Source organism: Capra hircus, chromosome 2 (assembly GCF_001704415.2).
Source record: "Capra hircus breed San Clemente chromosome 2, ASM170441v1, whole genome shotgun sequence".
NCBI classification, from domain to species: Eukaryota; Metazoa; Chordata; class Mammalia; order Artiodactyla; family Bovidae; genus Capra; species Capra hircus.
The window spans coordinates 10,748,588-10,776,161 of NC_030809.1; the positions used below are offsets into that span (position 1 = coordinate 10,748,588).

Here is a 27,574-nt window from a genome sequence, read left to right on the forward strand (position 1 = left end):
TTTATATACATCACAGCCGCGTCTCCTAAAGTATGCTGTGCAAGTCGTGGGGCGTGTGAGGCGACTGTAGATAGGACGCCAAGAACATTTTGACTTTAATACTGACATTTTATGTTTATGTTTACCCTCTATGTGTGCCAGGTGGCATTCACCTTCATTTACAGTTTAGTTCTAAAGCAACCGTTTAAATAGGCGCAAGTGTTAAAAAGTGACTCAATCTAGAGAAAAATATTTATTGAGCAAAACGTACAGATGATACATGGATCTTGCAAAATTCATGATATGGGTACACAAACGGATGAAATTCAAGAAACACTGCTTTAGCATACAAGTATTTATCTCCTTCAGAGCTCTTTCGGTTGCAAAGTAATCAATATTATCACTCATTCAAATGAACATGAGCAAAATAGGAGAGTGTATCCTAACAAGGGAATCTCACAAGGACCCAAAGGAAGTAGCGCAGATTGGAGCGTTAAGAAGGGCTGGGCAAGAGGGCTGGACGTAGAGGGGGGAGCCAGCAGGCCCCTGGGGTCCCCTTTGGTCTCTGCTTGACTCTGCACATCTCTCTGTCTGAGCAAAGCTATTATCTCTACTATGTTCATGCAGATACCTTCCCCACCCTGCTGTGCTGGCGGCACACACACCTCACACATGTAGATACACACACACTCACTGCTCCAGAGTTTATATGCATTCAGGTGAGTGGCCTGCAGAACCTGAAAGAGCATCCCTGAATTTTGCTGCTTATTCCCGAGCGAGAACCTGTCTGGCCCCACAAGAGCCAGACATTCACCTCTCATCCCCTATTGGAAGATTTAGGGGGAACAAAGTCTCGAAAACAGAGAGACTCTGGGAGGAGCAGTCACCCTGACCAAGAGGTGTCTGGTCCTCCTAACAACTCTGAGGTAGGAAATCCAGCTCACAGTCCTTTGGCAGGAAGTGACACAGCCACAGCTTGAACCTGGATTTGTGTGACACCAAAGTTCAAATCCACTGTACTGTTCACATGGTCGCCTCTGCTAAGTCCAGCCGATGGTGACTGGGCCAAGCAGGTCACTGGCCCATTGAGAGGCATTTATCAAAATCAGCTCAGTGTGCCGGAATCCAGGATCCCAGCTTTGCAGGGACACTGGCTGGCAGGGAGGATGGTTTCTGGAAATTGAGGCAGGCTCCTCCAAGCCCCTAACTCTGAGGCTGCCGGGTTCACACTGCAGGTGCTCAGGGTGCGAGAGGAGAATCAGACATCCAAAGCTCCTCAAGAGATGTTTCCCCCTCTCTTCTGCACCCAGAGTTCAAAGTGCCTGCCTGCCCTAGGGATTATAGTTGCTCCCCTCACCTCCTGGGAGCTAAATCACAGGGGCCTTCCAGAAAGTGAGGCAGGGAGGGGAGATGACAGGCTCCTTCCGCCCTGGAGGCCTTACCCACCCGCAGGCACTTCTCAGCCTGAGCGTTGTTTCCCATGGAAGCCTCCAGGCATCACAGTGGCCCGGAGGGCCCCAATTTGGCTTTGACGGGCCTTGCCCGCCCACAGTGGGTAGCTGCCTCACAGGAGTTACTTTCTCAGAGCTCCTTGTTGAGACAGACAGTGGAAGTGGCTGTTGAGTTTCTCCCGCTGCCCCAAAGCTGCCCCAGGCCGGTGGAAGAGACGCATCTGATTCAGGAGAAAGGCTCCCTGTCCTAGTTTTTGGTCCATGCATGTTGTATCTTCGCTGGTCACCACTCAGTAGAGGTTTATACATGAATTAGGAAAATGTTCCACCAAGCCAGGTGGAAGTGGCTCCCCTTCCACCTGGGACACTCCCCTAGGAAGTGTTGCAAAGACCTTGTGCCTGTGAGTGGAGACTGGGTGGGATCTTCCTGGCTCAGAAGTCGATCCCAAAGACAGTGCCGTAGCCAGAGAAGCATCCCTTTCCCCAAACCCCTTCTCTGCCTTTTCAGTGATAATGGGAGCGGTGGGCCAAAACTGTGGGCCTGGCTCATTTGGGAGTGCCACCTTGGTAGGGTGAACTGGGTGACTCAGAGTCTGCTCCCAAGGACTGCCCCCCTGGTCCTGACATCCCTTCCAGAGCCATCAGACCGGGATGACTCTGCAAGCCAAGGTTACACGGCATGTGTCCAAAGGTGGCTGCAGGGGTTCATTCAAGCTCTGAACTTCCCAGCGGTCTGGTTCTGTCAGCACCCCCACATTCGTGAGGTAGCCTCCATACTTAACTGGCCACCAGTGCCCAGGGAGGAGGTGCCAGGACCACGGCAGACACCCCCTCCCTCCCCCACCCCTCAGGTCAGTCGATGATGTCCATGGAGAAGAAGCCTCCGGGCCTGGCTCCAACAGTTAGACTAATATTTGAGCGATTTGATAGGGGCGTCTTTGAGCTGCACGACCACTTCCGTGCCCGTCTCCGAGGTGGCCCGGGAGCACTTCCGGCTCTCGCGCATACTGTACAACTTCTCGGTGAGGTGCTTGCGGAACTTCTTGGTGAGGAAACAGTAGATAATGGGGTCTAAGACGCAGTTGGTACTAAGGAGGCAGAGAGTGACCTGGTGCGCATCGTTAATCCCCTGGTGGAAGTCAGTGTCTTGGAAGCCCAGCTCGGCCAGGGTCCAGGGCAGCTGCACGAGGTGGTGGGGCACGAAACAGATGACGAACACAGCCAGGACGGTGCAGACCATCCAGAGGGCCCGGCGCTTGACCTCGGCGTTGCGCTGCATCTGCACCTGCTGCGTGAGCAGCGTGCGGATGATGACCAGGTTGCAGAAGAGGATGATGAGGAAGACGAGGAAGAAGCTGAACACCAGGAAGATGTGGATGATGAGGACTGGGATGCTGCCCTTCTCGTAATGTTCAAAGCAGCGTGTGATGTTGCCCGAGCCGGTCTTTTTGGGCTCACTGTTGGTGGAGTCCAGGACGAAGAAGTAGGATGCTGCGCCCACAATGGACACCCAGATAATCAGGGACAGAAGGAAGCCACGCTTGCGGGTGGTAGCCTGAGCGGTCTTGATGGGCCTTGTCACTGCCTGGAAGCGGTTGTAAGTGATGACAGCCAGGAAGGCCACTGAGCAGTAGGTGTTAATGAAGAAGAAGCAGCCAGCCAGGTTGCACAGGAATTTGGGAAGAATCCAGTCGCCCTGGTTGTAGTAGTAGACGATCCACAGGGGCAGGGTGACCAGGAAGAGCAGGTCAGCCATGGTGAGGTTCACCATGAAGATCTTTATCTCGTTGAATTTCTTGGAAGGGTACAAGCGGGCAAAGACCCACAGCACGTAGCTGTTGGCAATGACCCCCAGCACAAAGACGATGCTGTAAAAAATTGGGAAGAGGGTGTATCGGAACTCGGAGTCCACACGAAAGGAATTATTTGGCTCCATCTCTATGGGCTGGAAGTGGTGGCTGGTCATAGGATCCTGCCTGTTCCTGAAAGACCACATAGGGATTCTGGTCAATGAAGGGCCAACATGGTACTATCTTATTTACTCTGTTCCAAGACTACTGTTTTGCACATTTTAAAAACTCTAAAACTGATGGCATTTTCCAATTAATTGACAATGTTTTTTCTTCCTACATAAAAGAATGGTGTGTTTTTAAAATGAATGGCCTCTGAGATTCAATAAAATCAGTGGCAGTGGAGTTTCTTTTCTCTTGTTTCATTTTAAAACATATCTTTTTATTCTTGACCTCATTTGGACTTAAAGTTTTAGGTAATCTATTCCTGGTGATGAAATATATAAAATTTAAAATATTAACTTAAATTATAATGATTTTAATTTTCTGACAAAATTTGAATATTTTTGTATTGATGAAATTTGAGATAGAAATTTTAATGATAAAGTGTTCTATGTTACAAAAATAATTTACATGCTCATACAAAATCTGGAAAATACAGAAGTGTAAATTAGGGTCACCCAGAGAATGAAATAGCAGCTATTTATTAGAAAGAACAAGTTAGATCTGATTGTACTGACATGGAAAGTTGTCCCTAGATAATATTATTAAGTAAAACAAAACAAAAAAAATTGGCATGAACTCATTATATATGTGTATATGATATAGAAAATGGTCTAGAATGATATACCTCAAAGTGTTGACAAGTAAGTAACTTCTAGGAAGGTGAGGTAGAGGTGGTGGGGAGGATATTTACTTTAAACTTTTTGTTTGTTTGAACTTTTTAGGAGCATGTTTTGCTTTAGTAATTTTAAAATTTTAAATATAATTTTAAAATAAAAGTATAGTGGAGAAACCCAAAAGACATTGTGTTAACCAAGCAATCAAGAGTAGCATCATTGTTAGCAAAACATAGCAACATCAAGAACACCTGGTATGATGTACTGAAAAGCACACATCCCTTCAGTGGTATTTTTGTCAAAAAATGCAGAATCTCAATTTAGTCATGAGAAAACATCAGACAAACTTAAACTGTGTGATATTCCACAAAATAAATGATCGAAAGTGTCAAGGTTGGGACTTCCCTGGTGGTTCAGTGGCTAAGACGCCGCACTTCCATTGTAGGGGGCCTGAGCTTCAACCTTGGTCAAGGAAGGGCTGCACTAAGACCCAGTGCAGCCAAATAAAAAATAAGGTCATGAAAGACAAGGAAAGCCTGAGGAGTTATCATAGATCAGAGGATACTAAGGAGACAGAGGACAACTAAGTGAGACATGGGATCTTGGGTCTGTATCTGGGGGAAAAAGTCATTAGAGGAAAAACTGGTGAAGTTCAAATAAGGTCTATAATTTAGATATCTTGGTATCCATGTTCATGTTCTGGTTTTGATCACTGTACTGTAGTTTATGAATTGAGAATGTTGGGTGAAGTCCATACATGAGCTCTTTGTACTATTTTGCAACCTTTTTAAAGGCCTAAAATCATTTAAAAACAAAAAGTTTTTTTTTAAAGTATGGTTGATCCTTGGACAACACAGGTTTGAACTGTGTGGGTCCACTTATACATGGATTTTCAGGTTCGATGCATGATACTGGATGCTTGGGGCTGGTGCACTGGGATGATGCAGAGGGATGGTACAGGGAGGGAGGAGGGAGGGGGGTTCAGAATGGGGAACACGTGTATACCTGTGGTGGATTCATGTTGATGTATGGCAAAACCAATACAGTATTGTAATTAACCTCCAATTAAAATAAATAAATTTATATTAAAAATATAATAAAATAAAAAATTAAATACATACTACAATACCACACAATCCATGGTTGGTTGAATCCACAGATCTGGAATCCCATAAAGGGAGGGCCAACTAAAATTATAAGCAGATTTTCAATTGCATGGAGGGTTGCCTCCCTTAGCTCCTGAGTTGTTCAAGATTCAACTGTATATTAAAGAAGATTAAAGCTAGCCATAATCACACTAATCAAAGTCTGGTCCATTTTCAACAGTTCATCACTCCCATCTACTCTCCATCAAAACCAGTGTTTCCTCCCCTCTACTCTTGTTGCTCCTACTATGGTGCCATCACATAAGCCTGGAAGCACCTCTGATGTTTGCGTTGCAGCTGAGGGGATGGCATGGCAAGAGACTCCGCTGGGATTAAGCAAGGCCTGAAGCTCATCATACATATATCACAGTCCAGAGAAAAAAGTAGGGAACTGACATTGAGAAGCAAGGAAGACAACACTTAGGAGCGGACTTCCCTGGCAATCCAGGGGTTGGGACTCCATGCTCCCAAATGCAGGGGGCACAGGTTCAAGCCCTGGTCAGGGAAGTAGGATCCTGCATGCTGCCCCCCAAAAAATGTAGGATCCTGCATGCTGCCCCCCCAAAAAAACCCAAAACATTTAGGAGTACCTCTTTTGAAGCCAGGCATTCTGCTCAGTGCTTCCACAGGCACTATTTCCTTTGAGTCTCACAAAATCCCTTTGAGATAGGAAGTAAAATCCCCCATTTTACAGAGTATAGTGTGGTCATGTGACTTGTCCGTGGTCATGTGACTTGTCCAAGGTCACACAGCATTATGGAATGGAGCCAGAATCTCAAATCTGGTTCATTCATACATTTATCCAACAAATATTTCTGAGCTCCAACTGCATGTCAGGCTCACTGCTAAATACAAGAGAGGCAGGATGAACAGGGCAGACAGGACCATGCCCTCGGGGAACTTAGAGTCTCATAAGGGAGACAGACAAAGGCCATGTAAACAAACTTAATTGCTATACAAAGAGAATGGGGTGTTGATGTGAAGAAAAAAAGAGATCTATTTTGAAAGAAAGTGACACTTCTCTTGAGGCCTGAAAGAGGAGCCGAGGAAGAGTGCTCCAGGCAGAGGGATCTGTGTAGGTCTAGGAGTAGGGCAGGAAAGAGTTTCAGGAACTGAAAAAAACAGCCATTTGATGACCTGACGTCTGGCTGCAGTTCCACCTTCATCTCGTGCCACCTTCTCACCAGGCTCCAGCCAAAATGGACTTCCCAGGTGGGTCTTCAAGCACACCCAGGACTCTCCTGCCTGAGCCGGCTGCATGCACACCCATGCCCCTGCCTGGAACACTCTTCCGGATCCACATATACTTCCACCTGGCCAGCTCCAGCTCTTGCTTCAGACCTTCGCTTCATTTCACTCCTTCACGGAGTTTCTCAGTGAGTTCCAGGTCAGGTCAGGTCCCATCTCAAAACTCCCTGTACTTCTTAAATCTTAGCTCGATTGTTGTCATATTCTTGTTTGTATGATTGCTTCACCCTCTCCCACTTAACTGTGAGCAAAACAAGATCAAGGACTTTGTCTATTCTACTCTGTTCCCAGCCCCATGAACCAATAAACAAAGAAGGGGCTTCCCCTGGCTCAGTGGTAGAGAATCCACCTGCCAGTGCAGGAGATCCCTGGCCTGGGAAGATCCCATTTGCCGTGGAGAAACTGAGCCCGTGCACTGCAATGATTGAGCCTGTGATCTAGAGCCTGTGCTCTGCAACAAAAGGAGCCAGAGCAATGAGAAGCCCTCACACCTCAACTAGAGAGTATCCTCTGCTCTCTGCAACTAGAGAAAAACCCTCGCAGAAACGAACATCCAGTACAGCCAAAAATAAAAAATAACTAAATTTAAAATTTAAAAAGGACAGCCAAAAATAAAAAATAACTAAATTTAAAAGCAAAAAAAAAAGGTTTAAAGGAATGGGTTAGCCTTGTTAATTACACCCACCCTTTAAGGAGCCCCAGAGCATTGGAAACACTTAAAGACATCTAGGGATACTTCCAGGTGAATTTAAAGAAATCAATGGTTGTAACTGGAATTTTGTTGATTGAGAAAATTTTTGTTCTTTGCTCCATTTAGTATGGTGGTGGTTTGTCTATGTTAGCTGAATAAATGTAGGTTCCATTGTTCAAATACATCATTGTGATTCCTTTAAAAACAAAAAACTCACCCTCCAGTGAAACTGTGAATTACATAGTTGATTTGAATTACATAATTCTTTAAATTTCTACCAGAGTACAGTTGATTCACAATGCTGTGTTAGTTCCAGGTGTTCAGTGAAGTGAATCAGTTTCACACATACATAAGTTGCTTCCTCAGCGGCAAATTGCTAGCTTCTACTCAGCTGGGAACTTTCCCACTCCTAAAGGTGACCTATCCTGCCATTTTTTTTCAAAGGTACAGGATAATAACTCACAAAGAGTGGTCCACATAAATGAGGGACGAGAGAGAGCTTTCAGGGGATCCATGAGGTCAAAACAATCATCATAATAATACCAAGACATTATTTGTCCTTTTCACTGTGTTGACATTTGTGCTAATGTTACAAAAGGGTGAATAAAACCGCTGATTCCTTAGCACCAATCAAGGCAGAGACACCAAACTGACACAGGTGCCATATTCTTCACAGCCATGCATTCCATGTAAAAAAAAAAAAAAAAGAAGAAGCCAATTTCACTTTTAAATGTCCTTGATAAAGAAAGGAAATTATTTTATTAAATCTTAAGTGCACTTCTTTTATTTTAATTTTTTCATTTCTTAAAATTTTTATTTTTTAATATTTTTCTTTTTTGGCTGCCCTGAATCTTAGTTGTGGCATGCCAGATCTTCGATCTTTAGTTCCATCATTTGGAATCTTTATTTGAGGCATGTGGGATTTTTAGTTGCAGCATGTGGGATCCAGTTCCCCAACCAAGAATCGAATCTGGACCCCAGCGCTGGGAGCACTGAGTCTTAGCCACAGGACCACCGGGAAGTCCCTGCACATCTGTTTAATAATCTGTGTATCAGAACGGGAAATACGTAGAAAACATCGCCGCTGCGAACTGGAATACAGTGGTTGTCTTCAGAAAAAGACCATTGTGCCACTGTTTGAGTTGTGAGCTGAGCTGTTTTTCATATTACCATTATCACTTGAAAAAATGACTGGCAAGCTACAGTGTTTTCAGAGACTTGGGTATTTGGCAGACCTTTTCTCGAATATAAATAAAGTGAACCCGTCTCATCAAGGAAAACAAATGACGCATTCTTGTTGCCAATGATAAAACTTGAACTTAAGAGAAAACTAGAAGTTTTGAAAAATTGTATCTGCCAGTATGAGGTTGACAGCTTTCCAACAGCTAAAGAATGTTCTGATGAGCTTCGTAGTTACATTAATAAATGCAATTTTTATACCTTATAATTGTCGTTCTTTTTTTCATGGCTGAGTTGAGTCTGATTCTTGGCAACCCCATGGACCACAATGCTCCAGGCTTCCCTGTCCTTCAAATACTCTCATAATGAAAGGCCAATACTTGGAAGACCCATATATCTCAGTGAACCAATGTTTTCCAAAAGTGGAAAACATGATGTTTCCAAGTTGCACAGAGGTAAAAGATTCAAAGGGCAAGATAGACCAACATATCGCAGTGCTAACAGATGACAAGGGGCTTCCCTGGTGGTCCACTGGTTAAGAATCCACCTGCCGATGCAGGAGACACAGGTTTGGCTCCTGGTTTGGGAAGATCTGCGGAGCAACTGAACCCGTGTGCCGCAACTTCAGAGCAGGGCCTGGAGCCAGTGTTCTGCAACTAGAGAGAAGCCACTGCAAGGAGAAGCTCACGCACTGCAACTAGAGAAAGCCCACTCCCAGCAACAAAGACCCAGTGTGGTTAAAAAGTTAATAAACAAATAAATAATGTTTTAAGACAGAATATCATCAATTAGTCTGAAAAAATCCATTAAACTATTTCTCCCTTTACAAATTAACAGCTGTGGGAGGGCAGATTTTCTTCATCTGCTTCCACCCAAGCAGTGTATCACAATAGATTGAATGAGGAAGTGGCCGTGAGAACCCAGCTGTCTTCCACTGAACCCAACATTAAAGAGACTGGAAAAGAAAAACGTGAATTAATGCTACTCTTCTCCCTAAATTGTTTACATTTTGAAAACTTTAGTTACTTTCTACTCAAACCATGATTTATGTTAACATGAACTGAGTTTATTATTGGTTTCATATTTAAAAACAAAATGTTTTAGAATGTCATTTTTGCTTTTGAATAGAATAAACATTGGGAGATATAACCCATGTAAACAAAAGTTCCCTGGAGCCCTCAATAATTTTGAAGAATATAAAGAGATCCTGAAACTAGAAAATTTGAAAATCGATGCTCCATCATGTCAGCTCCTCCTCCTTCTCCTCATTTCTGTTGAGCCTGAGATGCCCCTTCTTCTGGGACTGCCTTTGTTTCTTTCTCCTGCTGGACAAAACCCTCATGCCTTAGGGGACCCTGTTCCTGGGGTCTGAGAGGCAGGGAGGCAGCCCACAGCTGGACTGGGCAGTACATGGTGCTCACTGTGGGTCTTTAAGAAAGCCACATCCCTAAACACCCCCCCCCACAACCCCTCTCCCCAACCAAGTCCCTTTCTCTTCTTGGGTTTAGGCTCCAGTCCAGCAGGGTAGGGAAAACTCCAGGACAATCTTTCTCCAGGCAAAGGACTCCACCCAGGACACTCTCCTGGGCCCTGACCCCTGTACCACGCCTGTCCAGGCCTGTTGAGGAAGTCTTCCCTCCCAGATCAGAATTAGAGTAAAGTTTGTGAGATGTTCACCTGGGTACAAAATTTAAGGGAGCACCAAAAACCTCAGTAATCCAGATAAATAACATTTTAACGCAATTTTAAAGAATCCAAATTGGTATTACTGACTCTTCCTTTTGCCTCAGACTCTAGTATGGCCCTGCCTGGCACTATTATGCAGATTTCATTAAAAATTTTGGTATTTTGTTCATCATGGATTTGGGGGAATGGGGTTTGGGGGGCATTAACAGATTATTTTAAAAATACTCTCACCATGTGAATGGGGCACACCACCTCACAGCTCACCCATTCGGTCATTCACTCACACCTTCACTGGACAAGCTCACAGCTGGGCAGAGTCCTGAGGCCTCTGAAAACAGACCTGTCTCTGTCCTTCAGGGACTAACAGGACATTTTCAAGAGAGAAATGCAGAAATAGATAAGTGATAACTGAAGGACAGGGAAGCCTGGCACGCTGCAGTCCATGGGGTCACAAGGAGTCAGACACAACTTAGCGACTGAACAAGTGTTATCGCGGAGGTTCTAGATGTCAGGGTCATTCTGAGTGGTGTCCATGGCCCAGACTCGAGGGTCCAGAACAGCTCCTTCTTAGGCTGAAGGAAGAGAAGGGGTTAGCCTGATGCAGCTGGGAGAGGAAGAGACCTGGAAGAAAGTAGAGAATGTGCCTTCTTCTCGGGGAACGTGAGAAGATTGGTTTGGCTAAAACTGGAGAAGGGAAAGGCTACCCACTCCAGTATTCTGCCCTGGAGAATTCCATGGACTGTATAGTCCATGGGGTCACAAAGAGTCTGACACGACTGAGCGACTTGCACTTTCTTCACTAAGGGGATGGGGTGGTGGTGAGGAGCGACAGGACCTACAAGGTAAGCATCGTCAGTCTACCGAAGTAGGGTCTTGAATTTTAGGCTAAAGGAGTTTGTATTTGATTCTGCAGAAAACGGGGAGTCATTGACATACGTAGCATTTTGTGTTTATGGAAGATGACTGAGCATTGTGTTGATCAGTCATTAAGTCTTGTCTGACTCTTTGCAACCCCATGGACTGCAGCACACCAGGCTCCCCTGTCCTTCACTAACTCCTGCGGTTTGCTCAAATTCACATCCATTGAGTCAGGGATGTTATCCAACCATCTCATCCTCTGTTGCCCCCTTCTCCTCCTGCCCTCAATCTTTCCTAGAATCGGGGTCTTTTCCAATGAGTCGGCTCTTCATATCAGATGGTCAAAGTACTGGAGCTTCGGCTTCAGCATCAGTTCTTCTAATGAATATTCTAGTTTGATTTCCTTTAGGATTGACTGATTTGATCTCCTGGCAGTCCAAGAGCCTCTCAAGAGTCTTCTCCAGCACCACAGTTTGAAAGCTTCAGTTCTTCAGTGTTCAGTATTCTTCATGGTCCAACTCTCACATCCATTTGACTGTTGTGTACAGAACAAACTGGAGGGGCTTCAGGTCAGAGGCAGAGAGATGGCGAAAAAGATCACTGCAATTGTCTGGAGAGCTGCAGGAGGCTTGGACCATGGCAGATCATAGGGAAATGGATGGCTGTGAGAATGATTTGGAGGTAGAATGGACAGAACCTAGTGACGTAAGGGACAGTGGTTGAGAGAAAGGGAGGAGACACGAACGGCCAGGTTTCTGACCCAGATGATTGGAGCTGGGTAGTGTCTGTCTTCACAGAGATGACACTGAAGAGGAAGAGTGTGGGGGCAGGGAGGAGGAATTCCATGGGGGACACGTCACAGGTAGAGTGCCTAGGAAACACCCAGGAGGGTCCTGAAGAGCCCAACGTTAAAAGAGAAGTCAGAGGAGGAGGGAAAACCGAGGAAGGAAGTAGGGACAGGATGGTCAAGAGATAGGAGAAGGACCAGGGGAGGACCACACTGGAGTCCTCACGCGAAGAAAGTTTCGAGGATGTAGGAAAAGTGGCCAATGGTGTGAAAAGCCACAGCAAGATCCAGTACAGCGCAGACAAAACAGCAAGCATTGCACAGGGCCACTCAGAAATCTATCCGGCGTGATCAGAGGGAGAGCAGTTTCCTAAGCACGAGTTGAGGAGTGAATGAGAGGCAAGGAAGTGGAGTATCAAATTCTTGTTCAAGAATCTGAGCTGAGCAAATAAATGCTGTGTGTGGGCCTTGTGTGTATCCTGATTTAAACAAACTATGAAAAAATATTTGCTAGACAACTAGGAGAACTCCAATGCAAAGTATTAGATGGAATTAAGAAATTGATGCTGGGAATTCCCTAACAGTCCAGTGGTTAGGATTCCGCACTGGTCAGGGAGCTAAGCTCCCTCAAATTGCACAGCACAGCCAAAAAAAGAAAAGAAATTGATGTTAATTTTGTGAGGTTGTAATTTTGATATGTTGGTTGTATATTTTTAGATTTTTTTTTTTTTTTTTTTTTGGCCACACTGCTCAGCATTTGGGATCTTAGGTCACCAACCATGGATTGAACCCACACCCACTACGGTGGAAGTTCATAGTCCTAACTCCTGGACCACCTGGGATGTCTCTAGTTTTAGATTTTAATTCCCGGTCTATTATACACACAAACTAAAGTATTTATGCGAAGAGCCAACCCATTGGAAAAGACAATGATGCTGGGGAAGATTGAGGACAGGAGGAATAGGGGGTAACAGAAGATGAGATGGTTGGCTGGCATCACTGACTCAATGGACATGAGTTTGAACAAACTCCGGGAGACAGTGAAGGACAGGGAAACCTGGGGTGCTGCAGTCCATGGGGTCGCAAAGAGTCTGACACAACTTAGCAACTGAACAACAAAAAGAATTTATAAGTAGGAGTATACAATATCTCGGTTTTGCTTAAAAATATTCCAGGAAAAACACACCTGTGGGCTAATCTCATGTGAGAAGCATCTTCCCAGGAACCCAACCTGTGACAATGTGTACTTGGGTCTGTCCGACCCAGATCCTTCCCAGTCCACACGGCCCCACAGGAGGCCGAGCAGAAGTATGCCTCTTTCTTCCAGACACAGGGCCAGAATCAGTGCGGAAGTCTCAGGCGGACACCCAGCCTTTGCTCGGAGCCTCGTCCTTGGTACCTCCAGTTCCCACCACCCAGACCCTTGCTACTTCGGCTGCTTTCCATCTAGTTCCAGGTCCCCAGGTGACGCCCGCTCCTTTGGACCTCATCCCGAATATGGTGCGCCGAAGTCCCTTCACATCAACAGAACCCTTGAAATCACCCAAAATGTAACCGGTCAAGTTGCCTCGGGGTCTGGGACTCATCCATCCACACCTTCATTCCTGCTTCCCTCCTTCTCTCTGCCTGGTTGACTACTAGTCATCCTTTAAGGCCTCCGTTCCTCCAGGGAGTTTTTCCTAGGCTTCCCTGACCCTTTCATACCCTTCCCTCTCTCCCCAGGCCTGGTTAATGCCCAATCCCTGGGCTCCCAAAACTCACTGAAATTGCCTGTGTGCGTCCTTCCAGCACTGGGCCATAGCTCCCAGAGGACCAAGACCATGTCCATTCATTCACCTGACACCCAACTGGGTGCCCAGCACTGTGCTGGGACACTGCGGGAATAAAACAGGCAAGATTCTTGCTCTTGAGGAGCTATGCTCTAGCGTTATACTTATTTACTCTAGCAACAAAAATAAGTAGAGAGATAAAAGAACAAGGTAATTTCAACTTGTGATATATTCAACAAAAGAAATAAAAAGCGTGACGTGATGATTATTGGATGGGGGCTGCTTACAATAGAGTAACCAGAGAAGGCTTCTCAGAGGAGGTGACGTATAAATGAAACCAAAGGCAGATCTACTGTGAAGCCAATGAAGCATAAACTTCAAGATCCCTTCCTAGGCCTTGAAGTTGTTCTTAAGTGAATATGAAGGCCTTGCTCTTAATTGTATATTTATAATTTCATATCTTTCATTTAAAGAAGGCCCCCCAAATTGTATAAACTTTAGAGTCCAACAAAACCTGTATCTTCTCATGGCTAAAATCTAAAAAGCAAGAAGAAACAAGTCAGGAGAAAATGTTGATGAAGAAATATATTCCAGGCATAGGGTATCATGTGCAAAGGTCCTGCAGTGGGAATAAATTCATCATACTCTAAGCCGAAAATAAAGATGTGTTTCAAAGAACCGAAAGGTCAGTGTCTCCAGAGAAATGAGAAGAGTAGGGCAGAATGGGAAAGACTAGAAATCTCTTCAAGAAAATTGGGAATATCAAGGGAATATTCCATGCAAGGATGGGCACAATAAAGGACAGAAACAGTTAGGACCTAACAGAAGCAGTAGAGATTAAGAAGAAGTGGCAAGAATACACAGAAGAACTGTACAAAAAAGGTCTTAATAACCTGGATAACCATGTTGGTGTGGTCACTCACCTAAAACCAGACATTCTGGAGGGTGAAGTGAAGTGGGCCTTAGGAAGCATTACTACAAAGCCAGTGGAGGTGATGAAATTCCAGTTAAGCTATTTCAAATCCTAAAAGATGATGCTGTGAAAGTGCTGCACTCAATATGCCAGCAAATTTGGAAAACTCAGCCACGGCCACAGGACTGGAAAAGGTCTGTTTTCATTCCAATCCCAAAGAAGGGCAATGCCAAAGAATGTTCAGACTACCATTAAAATTGTGCTCATTTCACATGCTAGCAAGGTAATGTTCAAAATCCATCAAGTTAGGCTTCAACAGTACATAAACCAAGAACTTCCAGATGTACAAACTGGGTTTAGAAAAGGCAAAGGAACTAGAGATCAAACTGCCAACATTTGCTGGATCATAGAGAAAGCAAGGGAATTCCAGAAAAATATCTATTTTGCTTCATTGACTATGTGAAAACCTTTGACTGTGTGGATCACAACAAACTGTGGAAAATTCTTCATGAGATGGAAATACCAGACCACCTTACTTGTCTCCTGAAAGACCTGTATTCAGGTCAAGAAGCAACAGTTAGAATCAGACATGGACTAACAGACTGGTTAAAAATTGGGAAAGGAGTACATCAAGGTTGAATATTGTCACCTTGCTTATTAACTTATATGCAGAGTACATCGTGTGAAATGCCAGTCTGGATGAAGCACAAGCTGCAGTCAAGTTTGCCAGGAGAATTATCAATAACCTCAGATATGCAGATGACACCACCCTTATGGAAGAAAGCAAAGAGGAACTAAAGAGCCTCTTGATGAAGGTGAAAGGGGAGCGTGAAAAAGACGGTTTAAAACTCAACATTCAAAAAACTAAGATCATGGCCTCCAGTCCCATCACTTCATGGCAAATAGAAGGGGAAATAAGTGAAAATAGTGATAGATTTTATTTTCTTGGCCTCCAAAATCACTGTGGGCTAGCTTGCTCTCTGGAAGGAAAGCTATAACAAATCTAGACAGCATATTAAAAAGCAGAAGCATCACTTTGCCAACAAAGGTCCATATAGTCAAAGCTATGGTTTTTCCAGTAGTCATGTATAGATGTGCAAGTTGGACTAATAAAGAAGGCTGAGTGCTGAAGAATTGATGCTTTCAAATTGTGCTGCTAGAGAAGACTCCTGAGAGTCCCTTGGAGTGCAAGGAAATCAAACTAGTCAATCCTAAAGGAAATCAACCCTTTAGGATTGAAATCAATATTCACTGGAAGGACTGAAGCTGAAGCTCCAATATTTTGACCACCTGATGCGAAGAGCCGACTGATTGGAAAAGACCCTGATGCTGGAAAAGATTGAAGGCAGGAGGAGAAGGGGATGACATAGGATGAGATGGTTGGATGGCACCACCGACTCAATGGTCATGAGATTGAGCAAACTCCTGGAATCAGTGAAGCACACAGAAGCCTGGCACGCTGCAGTCCATGGGGTTGCAAAGAATCAGACATAACTTAGCAACTGAACAACAACAACAAGGATGAGATCAGAGGGCAACAGACCCCAAATCTCTCTTATGCCACGATAAGAAGTTTGGATTTTATTCTATAAGCACTGGAGGACTGCTGGGCTATGTCAAGCAGATAAGCATCATAATCTGACTCTCTGGCTGCTGGGCAGAGAATAGATGGTGAAGAACAAGTGTGGAAGCAGAGAAACTATTTCAGAGGCAAGAGATGGTAGTGACATGGATGAGAAAGTAGCATTTCCAATCCTTCTCTCTATCCCAGCACCCAACACAAACTTGGCCAGAGGGGAACTTTTAAATTTTATTTATTTTTCAGTTGTGGCATATAACTCAGGCCCCCTGCATTGGGAGCTCACAGTCTTAGCCACTGGACCACCAGGGAAGTCCCCAGAGTAAGAGCCTGATAAATATCTGTCTAGTAAACAAATATCTAGCAACCAATAAGATCAACTCTTGTGAGATGAGAGCTGAAAGTGGGCTGACCCAAGAAGATGGTGGAGGCCTATCTCTCCAGTAACTAAACAGCACAGTGGCTGCCGGCCCCTGAGAGCAGCCTCCAGAGGAGGCAGGGTGAGCCCTCTACAACCTCATGATGCAAACTGTGGTCCTTGCACCAGCAGCCTTAGCATCACCTGTGGGCTTTGTTCGACACGCAGAAGCTGACTCTACACCAGACTTGCTGTTACAGCAACTATTTTAACAAGATTGCCCAGTGATTCATATGCACACTGAATTTTGAGCAGTACTATGCCTCAACACACTGCCAGCCACATATTTGCCTGTTCTAACACCTTCCATGGCTCCGCCCTGCCCAGGACCAAGTGCAAGCTCCTTTCCCACCTCCTCTCTCACCAGCCTCTACTACCTCTTGCCCTGTACTCTAATCACACTGAATTTTTTTCCCTAATATGGCCATATTAGGTCTTAGTTGCAGCACATGGGATCTTCACTGTGTCTTTTGGGATCCTCTGTTGTGGTGCACAGACTCTCTAGTTGCATTGCACAGGCTCAGTAGTTGCAGTGAGAGGGCTTAGTTGCTCCATGGCGTGTGGGATCTTAGTTCCCCGACCAGGGATCAAACCAGTGTCCACTGCATTGCAAGGCAGATTCTTAACCACTGGACCACCAGGGAAGTCCCCACATTGAACTTCTTGCTGCTTCTCTAAAACCGATTTCTCCTCAGACCTCGGTGCCCTCACACATGTCACGGCCCCTCCTGAGAATGCCTTTTGCCTATCGCTTTACCCAGAAAAATCTTACTCATCTTTGAAGACCTAATCTAAAGAGGGCTTCCTTTGGAATGCCTTTTCTGATTGCCCCAGACAGACAGAACGAGTTGCCACCTTGCCTGGGTTGACATGGTACTGAGCACATTTCTCAGCATAACATGTTGTAAGTATTGATTTCTGTGGCTGTTTCCTCACCAGGCTGAGAACTTCTTGAGGTTAAAGACTAGATCTTTTTTATCTCTTTTTTCTCAGTGTTAGCCACTGGGGACCGAATGCATGAATGACCATGCCCTGATGATTATTCAGAGGAAACTGGCATAAACAAAAGGTGTCCAGTCTCCCTGGGGGAGACATAGCAGATTGCAGAAAAGGCCTCTGCAGTCAGGAAGACCTGGGTTGTTACCTGACTCTGCCATTTGCTTACTGTGTGACCTTGGGCAAGTGACTTTACCTCTATGAGCCTGGATTTCCTCATCTTCACAATCTTATAATCCTAACAAAGTTCCAAAAATAAGCATACAAAGTTGCCACAAATGGTCAAGACTTTCTCTCACTGTTGGCCCAGTCACTTGGAGACATGGGGGTGGACTATGGATCACTAGTGACCTCAGAGTCTCTAACATATTGCCTTTCCTGCCAGCTCCAGACACAGCATTGGGCTAATGCCAACAAAGCTTTCAACAACTCAGGAAGGGAATGAGCATTTAGAAGGAGAAGGAGGTGACTCTGAACCACTCAACTTAATAGACGGGCAGGGCCACCCTGATGGATCAAGTCGAGGCAGCAAGCTCAGGCTCAACGTTTAGCTGAAGCTGGGCCAAGAGGGTATAAATATTCATGAAGACAAGAAGAATTCTACCATCTGTATCTCCCACCCTCTGCCCTGCAGACTATTCAGTCCCATCTCCCACTGGTACGAGTCTCATCTGTCTGCCAACAATCTGGCCCCTAGGGGACCTGGAGAAAGGGCTCCTGGCCTCAGCTGGACTGTCAGAGGGGAGGAACCACTGACATCTGGGCAACAGGAAGTGTGTGCTGGGTACTTTCCCAGTGCAGACTGTGGGTTGGAAAGTTGTGTTTACCAGTCAGAATGGCCCCTAATATTGTGGGGCCATTTGGGGTCCAGAGTACAAGCGTCTAAATATTTATAAGCTAAAACTCAGTCATATCTAAGTTCATCCACATTCCATGCCTCAGCAACTCCTCACCATCCCACAAGCCTGGGAGTGTGGGAGGAACCCAAACTCTGTGGGGGCACTCTTGCCTGGATTCAAGGACACCATGCTCTATGGGGGACAATGTGACCGGGGGTTGGGGGAGCCACCCACCTAAGCTGAGGGCCTTGAGCATCGTTTACTAATTAAATGAACAGACACCTCTTACCCATGATCACATTTCCTTCTCAAATCAGCCTCACAAAGTGAGTTTTACAAAATGCCCATTTTTCCAGGAAACGAAGTGAAGTCAGAGAATGAAACAGACTTGTCCACAGTCACACAACTGGGAAATGGCCGATGAGATTTTGAACTCCAAGGCCCAGCCTGTCTCTCCCAGGCCAAGAGGTGGCCCCTGCTGGAAGCAAACCACTCCGTGGCCAACTCCTCCACTCACAGACCTGTCCTATAGCCCGAGAGCAGGTGCTTTAGAGGCTGCAATGACCCAGGAAGAGATGCCTTTGACCGGGGGCCCTGCTTTTCCCTCTGCTCCCCAAAGTGGGGAATTGAATGGGGCCATGGAAAGGAGAGTCCGCTCTGTATCCATCTCACTCCTGCCAGGCAGCGGTGAAGTTGGAAGCAAATCCTGGTTCAAACACTAAACTCACTCCATGACTCTGGGTCTCTGTCTCCCTGTTGGTAGAATGAAGATTTTAAAAGGGGCCTAAGACTCTGTATCAATCTAGAGGGGTGGGATGGGAAGGGAGATGGGAGGGAGGTTCAAAAAGGAGGGGATATATGTATACCTGTGGCGGATTCATGTTAAGGTTTGAGAGGAAACAGCAAAATTGTGTAAAGCAATTATCCTTCAATAAATAAATAAATAAATAAAAGAAGAAGAAGAAGATAAAATGGGCCTAAGAGAGAAGGAAATTAAGAAAACAATCCCAGGGGACTTCCCTTGTATTCCAGTGGTAAAGAATTTGCTTGCCAATCTAGGGGACTGATTTCCATGCCTGGTCCCTGAAGATTCCACATGCCTCAAAGCAACGAAGCCCTTGTGCCACAACTATTGAGCCTGTGCTCCAGTGCCCAGGAACCACAGCTGCTGAGCCCACGTGCCACAGCTACTGAAGCCCACGCACCCTAAAGCCTGCGCTCCGCAATAAGAGAAGCCACCGCAATGAGAGACCCACACGCTGCAACTCGAGAGTAGCCCGTGAAGCAATGAAGACCCAGCACAGCCAAAAATAAGTAAGGAAAGAAATAAATAAAAATTGAAAAAAGAAAAGAGGAAGAAAACAATCCCACTTACAACAGCACCAAAAAGGATAAAATACTTAAAAATAAACTTAACCAAGGAGGCAAAAGACTTATACACTGAAAACTACATTACTGAAAGGAATTAAAGAAGACACAAGCAAATGGGAAGACACACTATGTTTACGGATCAGAAGACTTAATATTGTTAAAATGTCCATGCAACCCAAAGTGATCTACAGATTTAATGCCCTGTTAAAAATCTCAGTGGCGTTTTTGGTAGAAATAGAAAAAAATCCTAAAATTCATAAGAAATCTCAAAGTACCCACAACAGTCAAAACAGTCTTGAGAAAGAAGAACAAAGCTGGAGGCCTCACACTTCCTGATCTCAAAATATATTAGAAAGTACAATAATCAAAACAGGGTGGTATTGGCACAAAGATAGACATACAGAACAATGAGACAGAGTGGAGACAGCCCAGAAATGAATGCTCACATATATGGTCAAATGATCTCTGTCAAGGGTGCCAAGACTACACAATAAGGGAAAGATAATCTCAACAAATGATATTTGGAAAACAGGATATTCACATGCAAAAGCAGGAAGGTGGACCCTTATCTCAAATCATATACTAAGTAACTCAAAGTGGATTAAAGACCTAAACATAAGACTGGAAAGTATAAAACTTCTAGAGGGAAAGCTTCATGACATTGGAATGGGCAATGCTTACTTGGGTATGATACCAAAAGCAAGAAAAGTAAAAAGAGACATTTGGAACTGTATCAAACTTTAAAACTTCTGTATACCAAAGGAAACAATCAACAGAGTAAAAGGCAACCTACAGATTTGTAGAAAATATTTGCAAATAATATACCAGATAAGGGGTTAATATCCAGGATGTATGAACAACTTTTACCACTCAATAATGCGACAAAAACAACAACAAAAATTTTAAATGGGCAAGGGACTTGAAGAAACATTTCTCCAAAGATATAAAAGGCCAAGAAGCATATGAAAAGATGGGGAGAGAGGGATTGGGAGTTTGGGATTAGCAGGTGCTAATTATTATACAGAGAATAGGTAAGCAACAAGGTCCTACTGGATAGCATGGGGAAATATATTCAATATCCTGGGATATACTGAGGGAAACAGAGGACAGAGAAAAAAATATCCTGTGATAAACTATAATGGAAAATAATATGGAAAAGAATATATATATATGTATAACTGAATCACTGTGTGGTAGAGCAGCAATCATCACAATATTATAAATCAACTATAACTCAATAAAATAAATTTGTTAAAAAATTGTCAAGGGGCAGGTGGGAAAAAAGCATATGAAAAGAGGCTCCACATCACTAATCATCAGGGAAATGCAAATCAAAACTCCAACAAGAGAGCACCTATTAGGATGGCCTCGATCATAAAAACAGAAAATGACAAGTGTTACTGAGGATGTGGAGGAATTGGAACTCTTGTGCACTCACTGTTGGTGGGAATATAAGATGATGCAGTCGCTATGGAAATTAGTATGAAGGTTCTTCAAAATATTAAAAATAGAACTACCATATGACCCAGACATCTCATTCCTGGGTGTATTTCTTTAAAAAAAAAAAAGCGTAAACAAGATCTTGAAGAAATATTTATATACCCATGTTCACAGCAACACTAGTTACAATAGCCAGGAGGTAGGAGCAACCTAAATGTCCATCAACAGACAAATGGATAAACAAAATCTGGTAAAATATTAATATACATATAATGGAATACTATGCAGCCTAGAAAAGGAAAGAAATTCTGTCCTCTGCTACAACATGGATGACACTTGAGAATATTAATAAGTGAAATAAGCCAATCGCAAAAAAAGAGTGAATGATTCCACTTACATGAGGTTTTGAAAGTAATTAAACTAATAGAAACAGAAAGTAGAATATTGGTTGCCAGGGGCTGGAGGAGGAGAGAAACAGGGAGTTGATGCTCATTGGGCACAGAGATTCAATCAGGCAAGACAAAAATGTTGTACAGATCTGTGGTACAACATGTGTATATAGTTAATAATACTTAAAAATTGTTAAGAGGGTAAATCCATCTTACATATTTTTATCATATTTTAATGGGCCTCAGAAATGGCAGATTTGAAAATACATTGTATATTTTTAACTTGGAATCATATGGCTCCGCTTTTTCACTTAATAGCTGTGCAACAGTTAGTAAAAACTACTTCGCCTCTCTGGACTTCATCTATAAAATGGGAACAATAACACATCTACCCTATAGAGCTTTCCGTGAGCATCCAGTGAGACAGAGGATTAGAAAGCATTTGGGAAAGGACAGTGGTTAAGATCATAGACTCTGGCGTCAGACAAACCTCCATTCAAACTCTGCCTCTGGTCACATCCTAGTTTCACCACCATAGTCAAGCTTATCATTCTCTGAGCCTCAGGTCCTTCCACTGTATATGGAGCTCATAATATTCCAAGCACATAGCTCCCAGCATGATGCAAAGACTCACTGAATAATGTAGCACAGTTTCAGATACTCATGACCAACAGCTCTAAAAAGCTGTATTTACTGGAAGTCCAGACAATCTGCTAATTAGATCAGATCAAATGTTTGTCAAAACAGCACCACTGTCATTGCAACTGCTCACATCAGGCTCATCCCAAGTTATTCCCAGCTTGAAGCCGTTTAGATAAGACTTCCGGATATAGCATTAACCCTGAAGACCTCTCTGGTGGTCCAGTGGCTAAGAGTCTGCTCTCCCAATGCAGGAGGCACTGGTTTAATCTCTGGTCAGGGAAATCCCACATGTGGCAACCAAGAGTTTGCATGCCACAACTAAGACCCGGGGCAGCCAAATAAATAATAAGAAATATATTCTAAAAAATAAAACCCTGAAAACTTCGGGGAACCAGTCATATCATTTTATGGCAACCGGGGACAGTTGGCAAAATGCTACCAGCCAATCCTTAATGCTTTTGAACTGTGATGTTGGAGAAGACTCTTGAGATAGCCTTGGACAGCAAGGAGACCAACCAGTCCATCCTAAAGGAAATCAATCCTGAATATTCATTGGAAGGACTGATGCTGAAGCTGAAACTTCAATACTTTGGCCACCTGATGCAAAGTACTAACTCACTGGAAAAGACCCTGAAGCTGGGAAAGATTGAAGGCAGGAGAAGGGGATGACAGAGGATGAGATGGTTGGATGGCATCACTGACTCAATGGACATGGGTTTGGGTGGACTCCGGGAGTTGGTGATGGACAGGGAGGCCTGGTGTGCTACAGTCCATGGGGTCACAAAGAGATGGACACAACTGAGCAACTGAACTGAACTGAACTGAATCCTTGTCCAAGACAATTAATTTTACCTCCATGAGCCTCCGTTTACTCATCTGTTAAAAAAATAATAAAACTAACCCTAACCCTATGTCATAAGGTTGTTGTAAGGATTGAATAGGAAATGCCTGATCCATAAGAAGAGCTCAATGAATGTTGGCTGTTAGTTATACTTCTCCACCCCAGAAGGAGTATGGGAACCACCTCTGGTTCCCATATCACGTGTGGATATCGCTTTCCCTCCAGGCTGGGAACTCCCTGAGTATAGGGCCTCGGGCATTACACACACACACACACACACACACACACACACACACACACAGTCACATTGTCCTTCATCCTTGACTTCCAAACCCTCTCACACCAGCCTCAGCCACTCCCAGCCCTTAGATTCCTGGAACCAGTAAAATACCGTAGTTTAATCATTGCCCTTCTGTGAATACTTAGTTTTCACATCTATCAAATGGAAATAATATCAACATTGACCTCACAATGTTGAGGTCAGTTGAGACTGCAGGCAGTTGAACCTCTAAAATCCTCAAGAAATAAGTTGCCACCCATTCTGGCCTCCTCTGACACTTGATACTTGTGCCCTGGCCTGCCCATGCCTTTGTGCCTCTGCTCATATCCTCCAAAAATTCCCCCCTCATGGAGTCGTTTCATTACCACTTGTCCAGGAAGCAGAGGGAGTTGAGGGGCAAAGGAAGGGAGCAAGTTTCCTGATCTCTGGGAAATTCTGCGCTAGGCTCCCCATGGTTTCCAGTTCAAGGAGGCTAGCATCCCACTGGGCGTGTTTATCAGTGAATGAACAGAGCTCCTTGTCTGGGGAGAGGTAGGGACAGGGTCTAGGGCCCCAGAGATGAGGGGTGGGAGGTGGCCTGGGTATCAAAGTTTCCCAGCTTTCTCTCCCTCTTGGGGTCCAGCTGGTCCCAGGGATGTCTATTACATTGATGAGACTCAGTCTCTGCTTGTCTCGACTCATCTGGCCTATGACATCCCCATGGAGCTGGGGGACCCTGAGCCTGGCCTGGGTCTCTCCTGGCTTCCAGATACGCAGATAGTATCCGTCTGTGAGTCACCCTCCCCACTCCTTGCCTCCTGGAAGTCAGCCGGGGCAAGAAGGGCGGGGAGGTGCTTCCTCCTCTGGGCTTCCGCAGCAAGGGCACAGCCCTCCATTATACCAGGAACCACTCTGACATCTTCAGGGACTGGCCCGAGGGAAAACATAGGGTACAGGGCGGAGGCCCTACAATCACACAGACTCCAATCTGCACCTGGCTTTGTTCTTTCCCAGCTGATCTTTAACCCTCAAAGCCTCTCTTCCTCCATTTGCAAAAAAGTGGTGACAATAAAACCTTCCTCACAGGGAAGCTATAAGTGCAAAATGAAGCAACTAATACACCTGGTTATTGCTCAGTAATTGGGAACTCCTCCCCAACCCTCAGGAAATGTTTGTTGCATGAATGAATGAGCAAACAAATCAGCCATGAACCAAAGTAGCCACCTCTCTTCCGTTAGAAGCAGCAACCAAGGTTGGATGAAGAGAAACATGAATCACAATTAGGAATTATGATCAGGGGACCTGGGATCTGGCCTCAACCAAGCTCCTAACCGTCTTGAGTGAGTCTCTCCCTAGCTTTGAACCTTGGGATCTTCATCTGCATGCGCCTCCCCCCAGAGCTGAAACATTGCTATGAAAAGGAAGATTGTTGGGAGTGAAAAAGGCTTTGGTAAACAGTCAAGAACTTAGGAAATCGAAACAGACTTTACAAACTGTGAAGGGTGCTGCACAAATTTTTGACACTCTTCTCACATCAGCCAGATGAGCTCAACTCCAAACCTAGATCCTGAAGTTCCCCCTTCTATAGAAATAAACAGGTGGGGAGGGGCTACTAAATGATAGTTTTCCCCCCACAAATTCTCCTCCCCCTACATCTTACAGACATACACACACATACTGGCTCTGGATTCTCTCTGGCTGAAGACACAAGGGAAGAATGGAGTGCCAACCTCTCAACTGGTTTTGTTGATGATCCTGCTTTTGGGAACTGTTGGGCTGGACAGGCCCACCCGTAGTTGGCCACACTCCAGGCACACATGGAATACATACCCAGAGCCAGTTCTCCAGTCCACCCCACAGGCACACATGCACACACACAGACATAGCAGAGGCTTCTCTCCCCTCCCACCATGCTGCCAAGGAACCCAAGAGCTGCTGATCAGACACATGGCTGCACCAGGGGCCCAGCAGATACCCTTCTGAGAACGGGCTCCACTCTGAAACCAGACACCTTCTCCCCGGATCCATAAGGGGGCTTCCCCAGGCCAGAGCTCAGCTGGTGCCCTCTATATCCATGGGAAGGCAGAGACCAGGACGGGAAAGAAGGGACTTCACTGGAAAAGATAAGCAGCCCTTTCTTGTCAACAAGGGCGAGTTCACAGGCGTAGGATAGAGAGGAAGAGGGCATTCCATAAAAGTCTTTCTATAAAAGGACAGAAAGAATCCCAGCCTCTCATCACACCAGCCCCATCCCCCATCAGTCCAGAGCAGAAACTCACTCCTGGAGGCCCATTTCGACATTACTGCCGTAGACCATAGTCTATGGACTTCCCAGGGGGCGCTAGTGATAAAGAACCTGCCTGCCCCATGCAGGAGACACAAGAGACGTGGGTTAGATCCCTGAAGGGGAAGATCCCCTGAAGAAGGAAGTGACAGCTCATCCCAGTATTCTTGTCTGGAGAATCCCATGGACAGAGGAGCCTGATGGACTACAGTCCATGGGGTCGCGAAGAGTCGGACACGGCTGAGCGACTTAGCCTACGCACAGCAGAGACTGTGGCTTTCTTACCCAAACCTTCATTGGACAGATGGGGAAACTGAGACCCAGAGAAGAGAAAGGATTTGCCCCAAGTGACCGCAGAATCAGGAGGCAAGCTGGAACCAGATGCTGGACCTCAGGCTCACTGTCCATCCTCTTCCAGTACAACACACTACTTTCTCATTCCCTATTCAGTTCAGGTTCCAAGACTGTGTGACTTGCTAAACTCCACGTGAAGAGTAAGGATAAAATGAGGAACAAACAAATCCTCCTCCTTGAGGCATTTACAGTAAGAATAACAGCATTGGTACCAGCAGTAATACTGGCTCATGTCTGCGCACCAGCTTACTCCTGACAAAGCACTTTCCCACCAGCCTCTTACTGCAACCTCTCCCGACAACTCACAGGTCAGTACTTAAACCCCAGTATGCAAAGGAGGAAAGGGATGCTCCTGAATTGCCCAAGGTCCCAGCTCATAGGCAAGAGCTGATACCAAAACCCCATTGCCCACCTCAGGCTTAGTCTCATCTCTTTCGGGGCTTCCTTCCTTCACTGGGTTGTCAGTACCTAAAGGCAAGGATGTCTCTTTTGTTTGTTTCTCTAGCGCCTACACACACACACACACACGCATGCCAAGCACCTGGAACAGCTGTGTATTCAGTCAAGGGTTAAATCAGAGCTGCTTGAATACCCTGGGGAGCAACTCTGCAGGTTCCCTCATTCTTCACAAGTAAGCAAGAGTCTGAGCAGCAGCCTCCATTCCCCATGCCCACATCTGACCTCCTGCCAGCAAAGGACAGGTGCTCCCAGCCTGTGCTCCGTCCCTACCACCTGTGACCTAATGGCGGGAACAGGTTGTGGGCCAGGACTCTTGTATCAGCAACCCTGTTATCTTCCTCATCATCCCCTCAGGAGAACCCAGCACCTAGTCAATTCCTAGATACCCAGCCCGGTACCTGACCCTTTGCCTCCCGACCTTCCTGCTGGGGAGACGGCACTGGCCTCGTCTGACATTCTAGGAAACTGAGGAGCAGGGTGGTGACGTGCCCAAGGCCACACAGCCACTGAAGCAGACAGCGCCCAGCCCCCCGAGATCTAGGCAGCCCCCTCTCACCACCACCTCCCAGGGAGGTCTCTGAGGTCCCTTCAGAGCTGCCTTGACCTTAGAGAACCAGAGTGGGTAGCAGATTCCCTGGGAATGTCTAGTCACGAGGAATTCCTTCTAAATGAGAGCCTCTGGGTTTGGGGAAGATGCCAGAACCGTCCCTTAAAAACAGAAGCACACGTTTGCTCAGGCGGAGTCTAGGGGCAGGACCTTGATCTCCTGGGGATGCTATCACACACTTCCCCCCAGCCGGGCCAGGGCTGGGACCCCCTTACCTGTCCAGGGGCAGTGGCTGCTGCTGCGAGGTCTGAGCATGTCGGCAGCTGCGGACTCTGTGCTGTCTGTAATTGCAGAAGTGAGGAAATAGCGTGCATCACTGCCAAGTCACCCCCAGGAGGAAACGCCGTGACCCCAGGGCCCCATCAGCAGAGAGGACATGCCACAGAGCCTCGAGCTGGGTCACCCAGGCCCTGGGTGCCACTCGGAGGTTTTTTGCAGAATGAGGGGCAGGGTGGGGTGTGGGCAGCAGCCACCGGGAGAGAGTAAGGCGGGGTGGAGAGACACGCCACCTAGCACAAGCGTGAGAGAGAGGAGCTGTGAGTGAGCAAGAAGAATGTGAGAGTCAGGCGAGAGGGGGCTAAGAGGTGGAGAGAGAGAGAGAGGCCCAGAGAGAGACAGGCAAATGCAAACACAGAGACAGCGTGAGAGGGATGAGGAGGTTCGAGGACGAAACCCAAGGGAGTGACAGAGAAAAAGATGACCCAGATAGTGAGAGGGGCTGTGTGTGTGCGCGTGTGCGTGTGTGTGCGCGTTTGCATGTG

General features: G+C 45.7%; 1 protein-coding gene across 1 annotated transcript; it reads right to left on the reverse strand.

Annotated features, from left to right (window-relative positions):
* Positions 220-27,574, reverse strand: PTAFR (platelet activating factor receptor). The gene is made up of 2 exons (XM_013973892.2): positions 27,029-27,574; positions 220-3,412 (listed from the first exon to the last, which is right to left on the reverse strand). The coding sequence occupies exon 2, from the start codon at positions 3,394-3,396 to the stop codon at positions 2,338-2,340; it is 1,059 nt and encodes a 352-aa protein (XP_013829346.1). The 5' UTR covers positions 3,397-3,412; positions 27,029-27,574; the 3' UTR covers positions 220-2,337.

Bases quoted from the DNA above. Each gene is read 5' to 3' on its own strand.
- PTAFR (XM_013973892.2), bottom strand. From the start codon at position 3,396: ATGACCAGCCACCACTTCCAGCCCATAGAGATGGAGCCAAATAATTCC.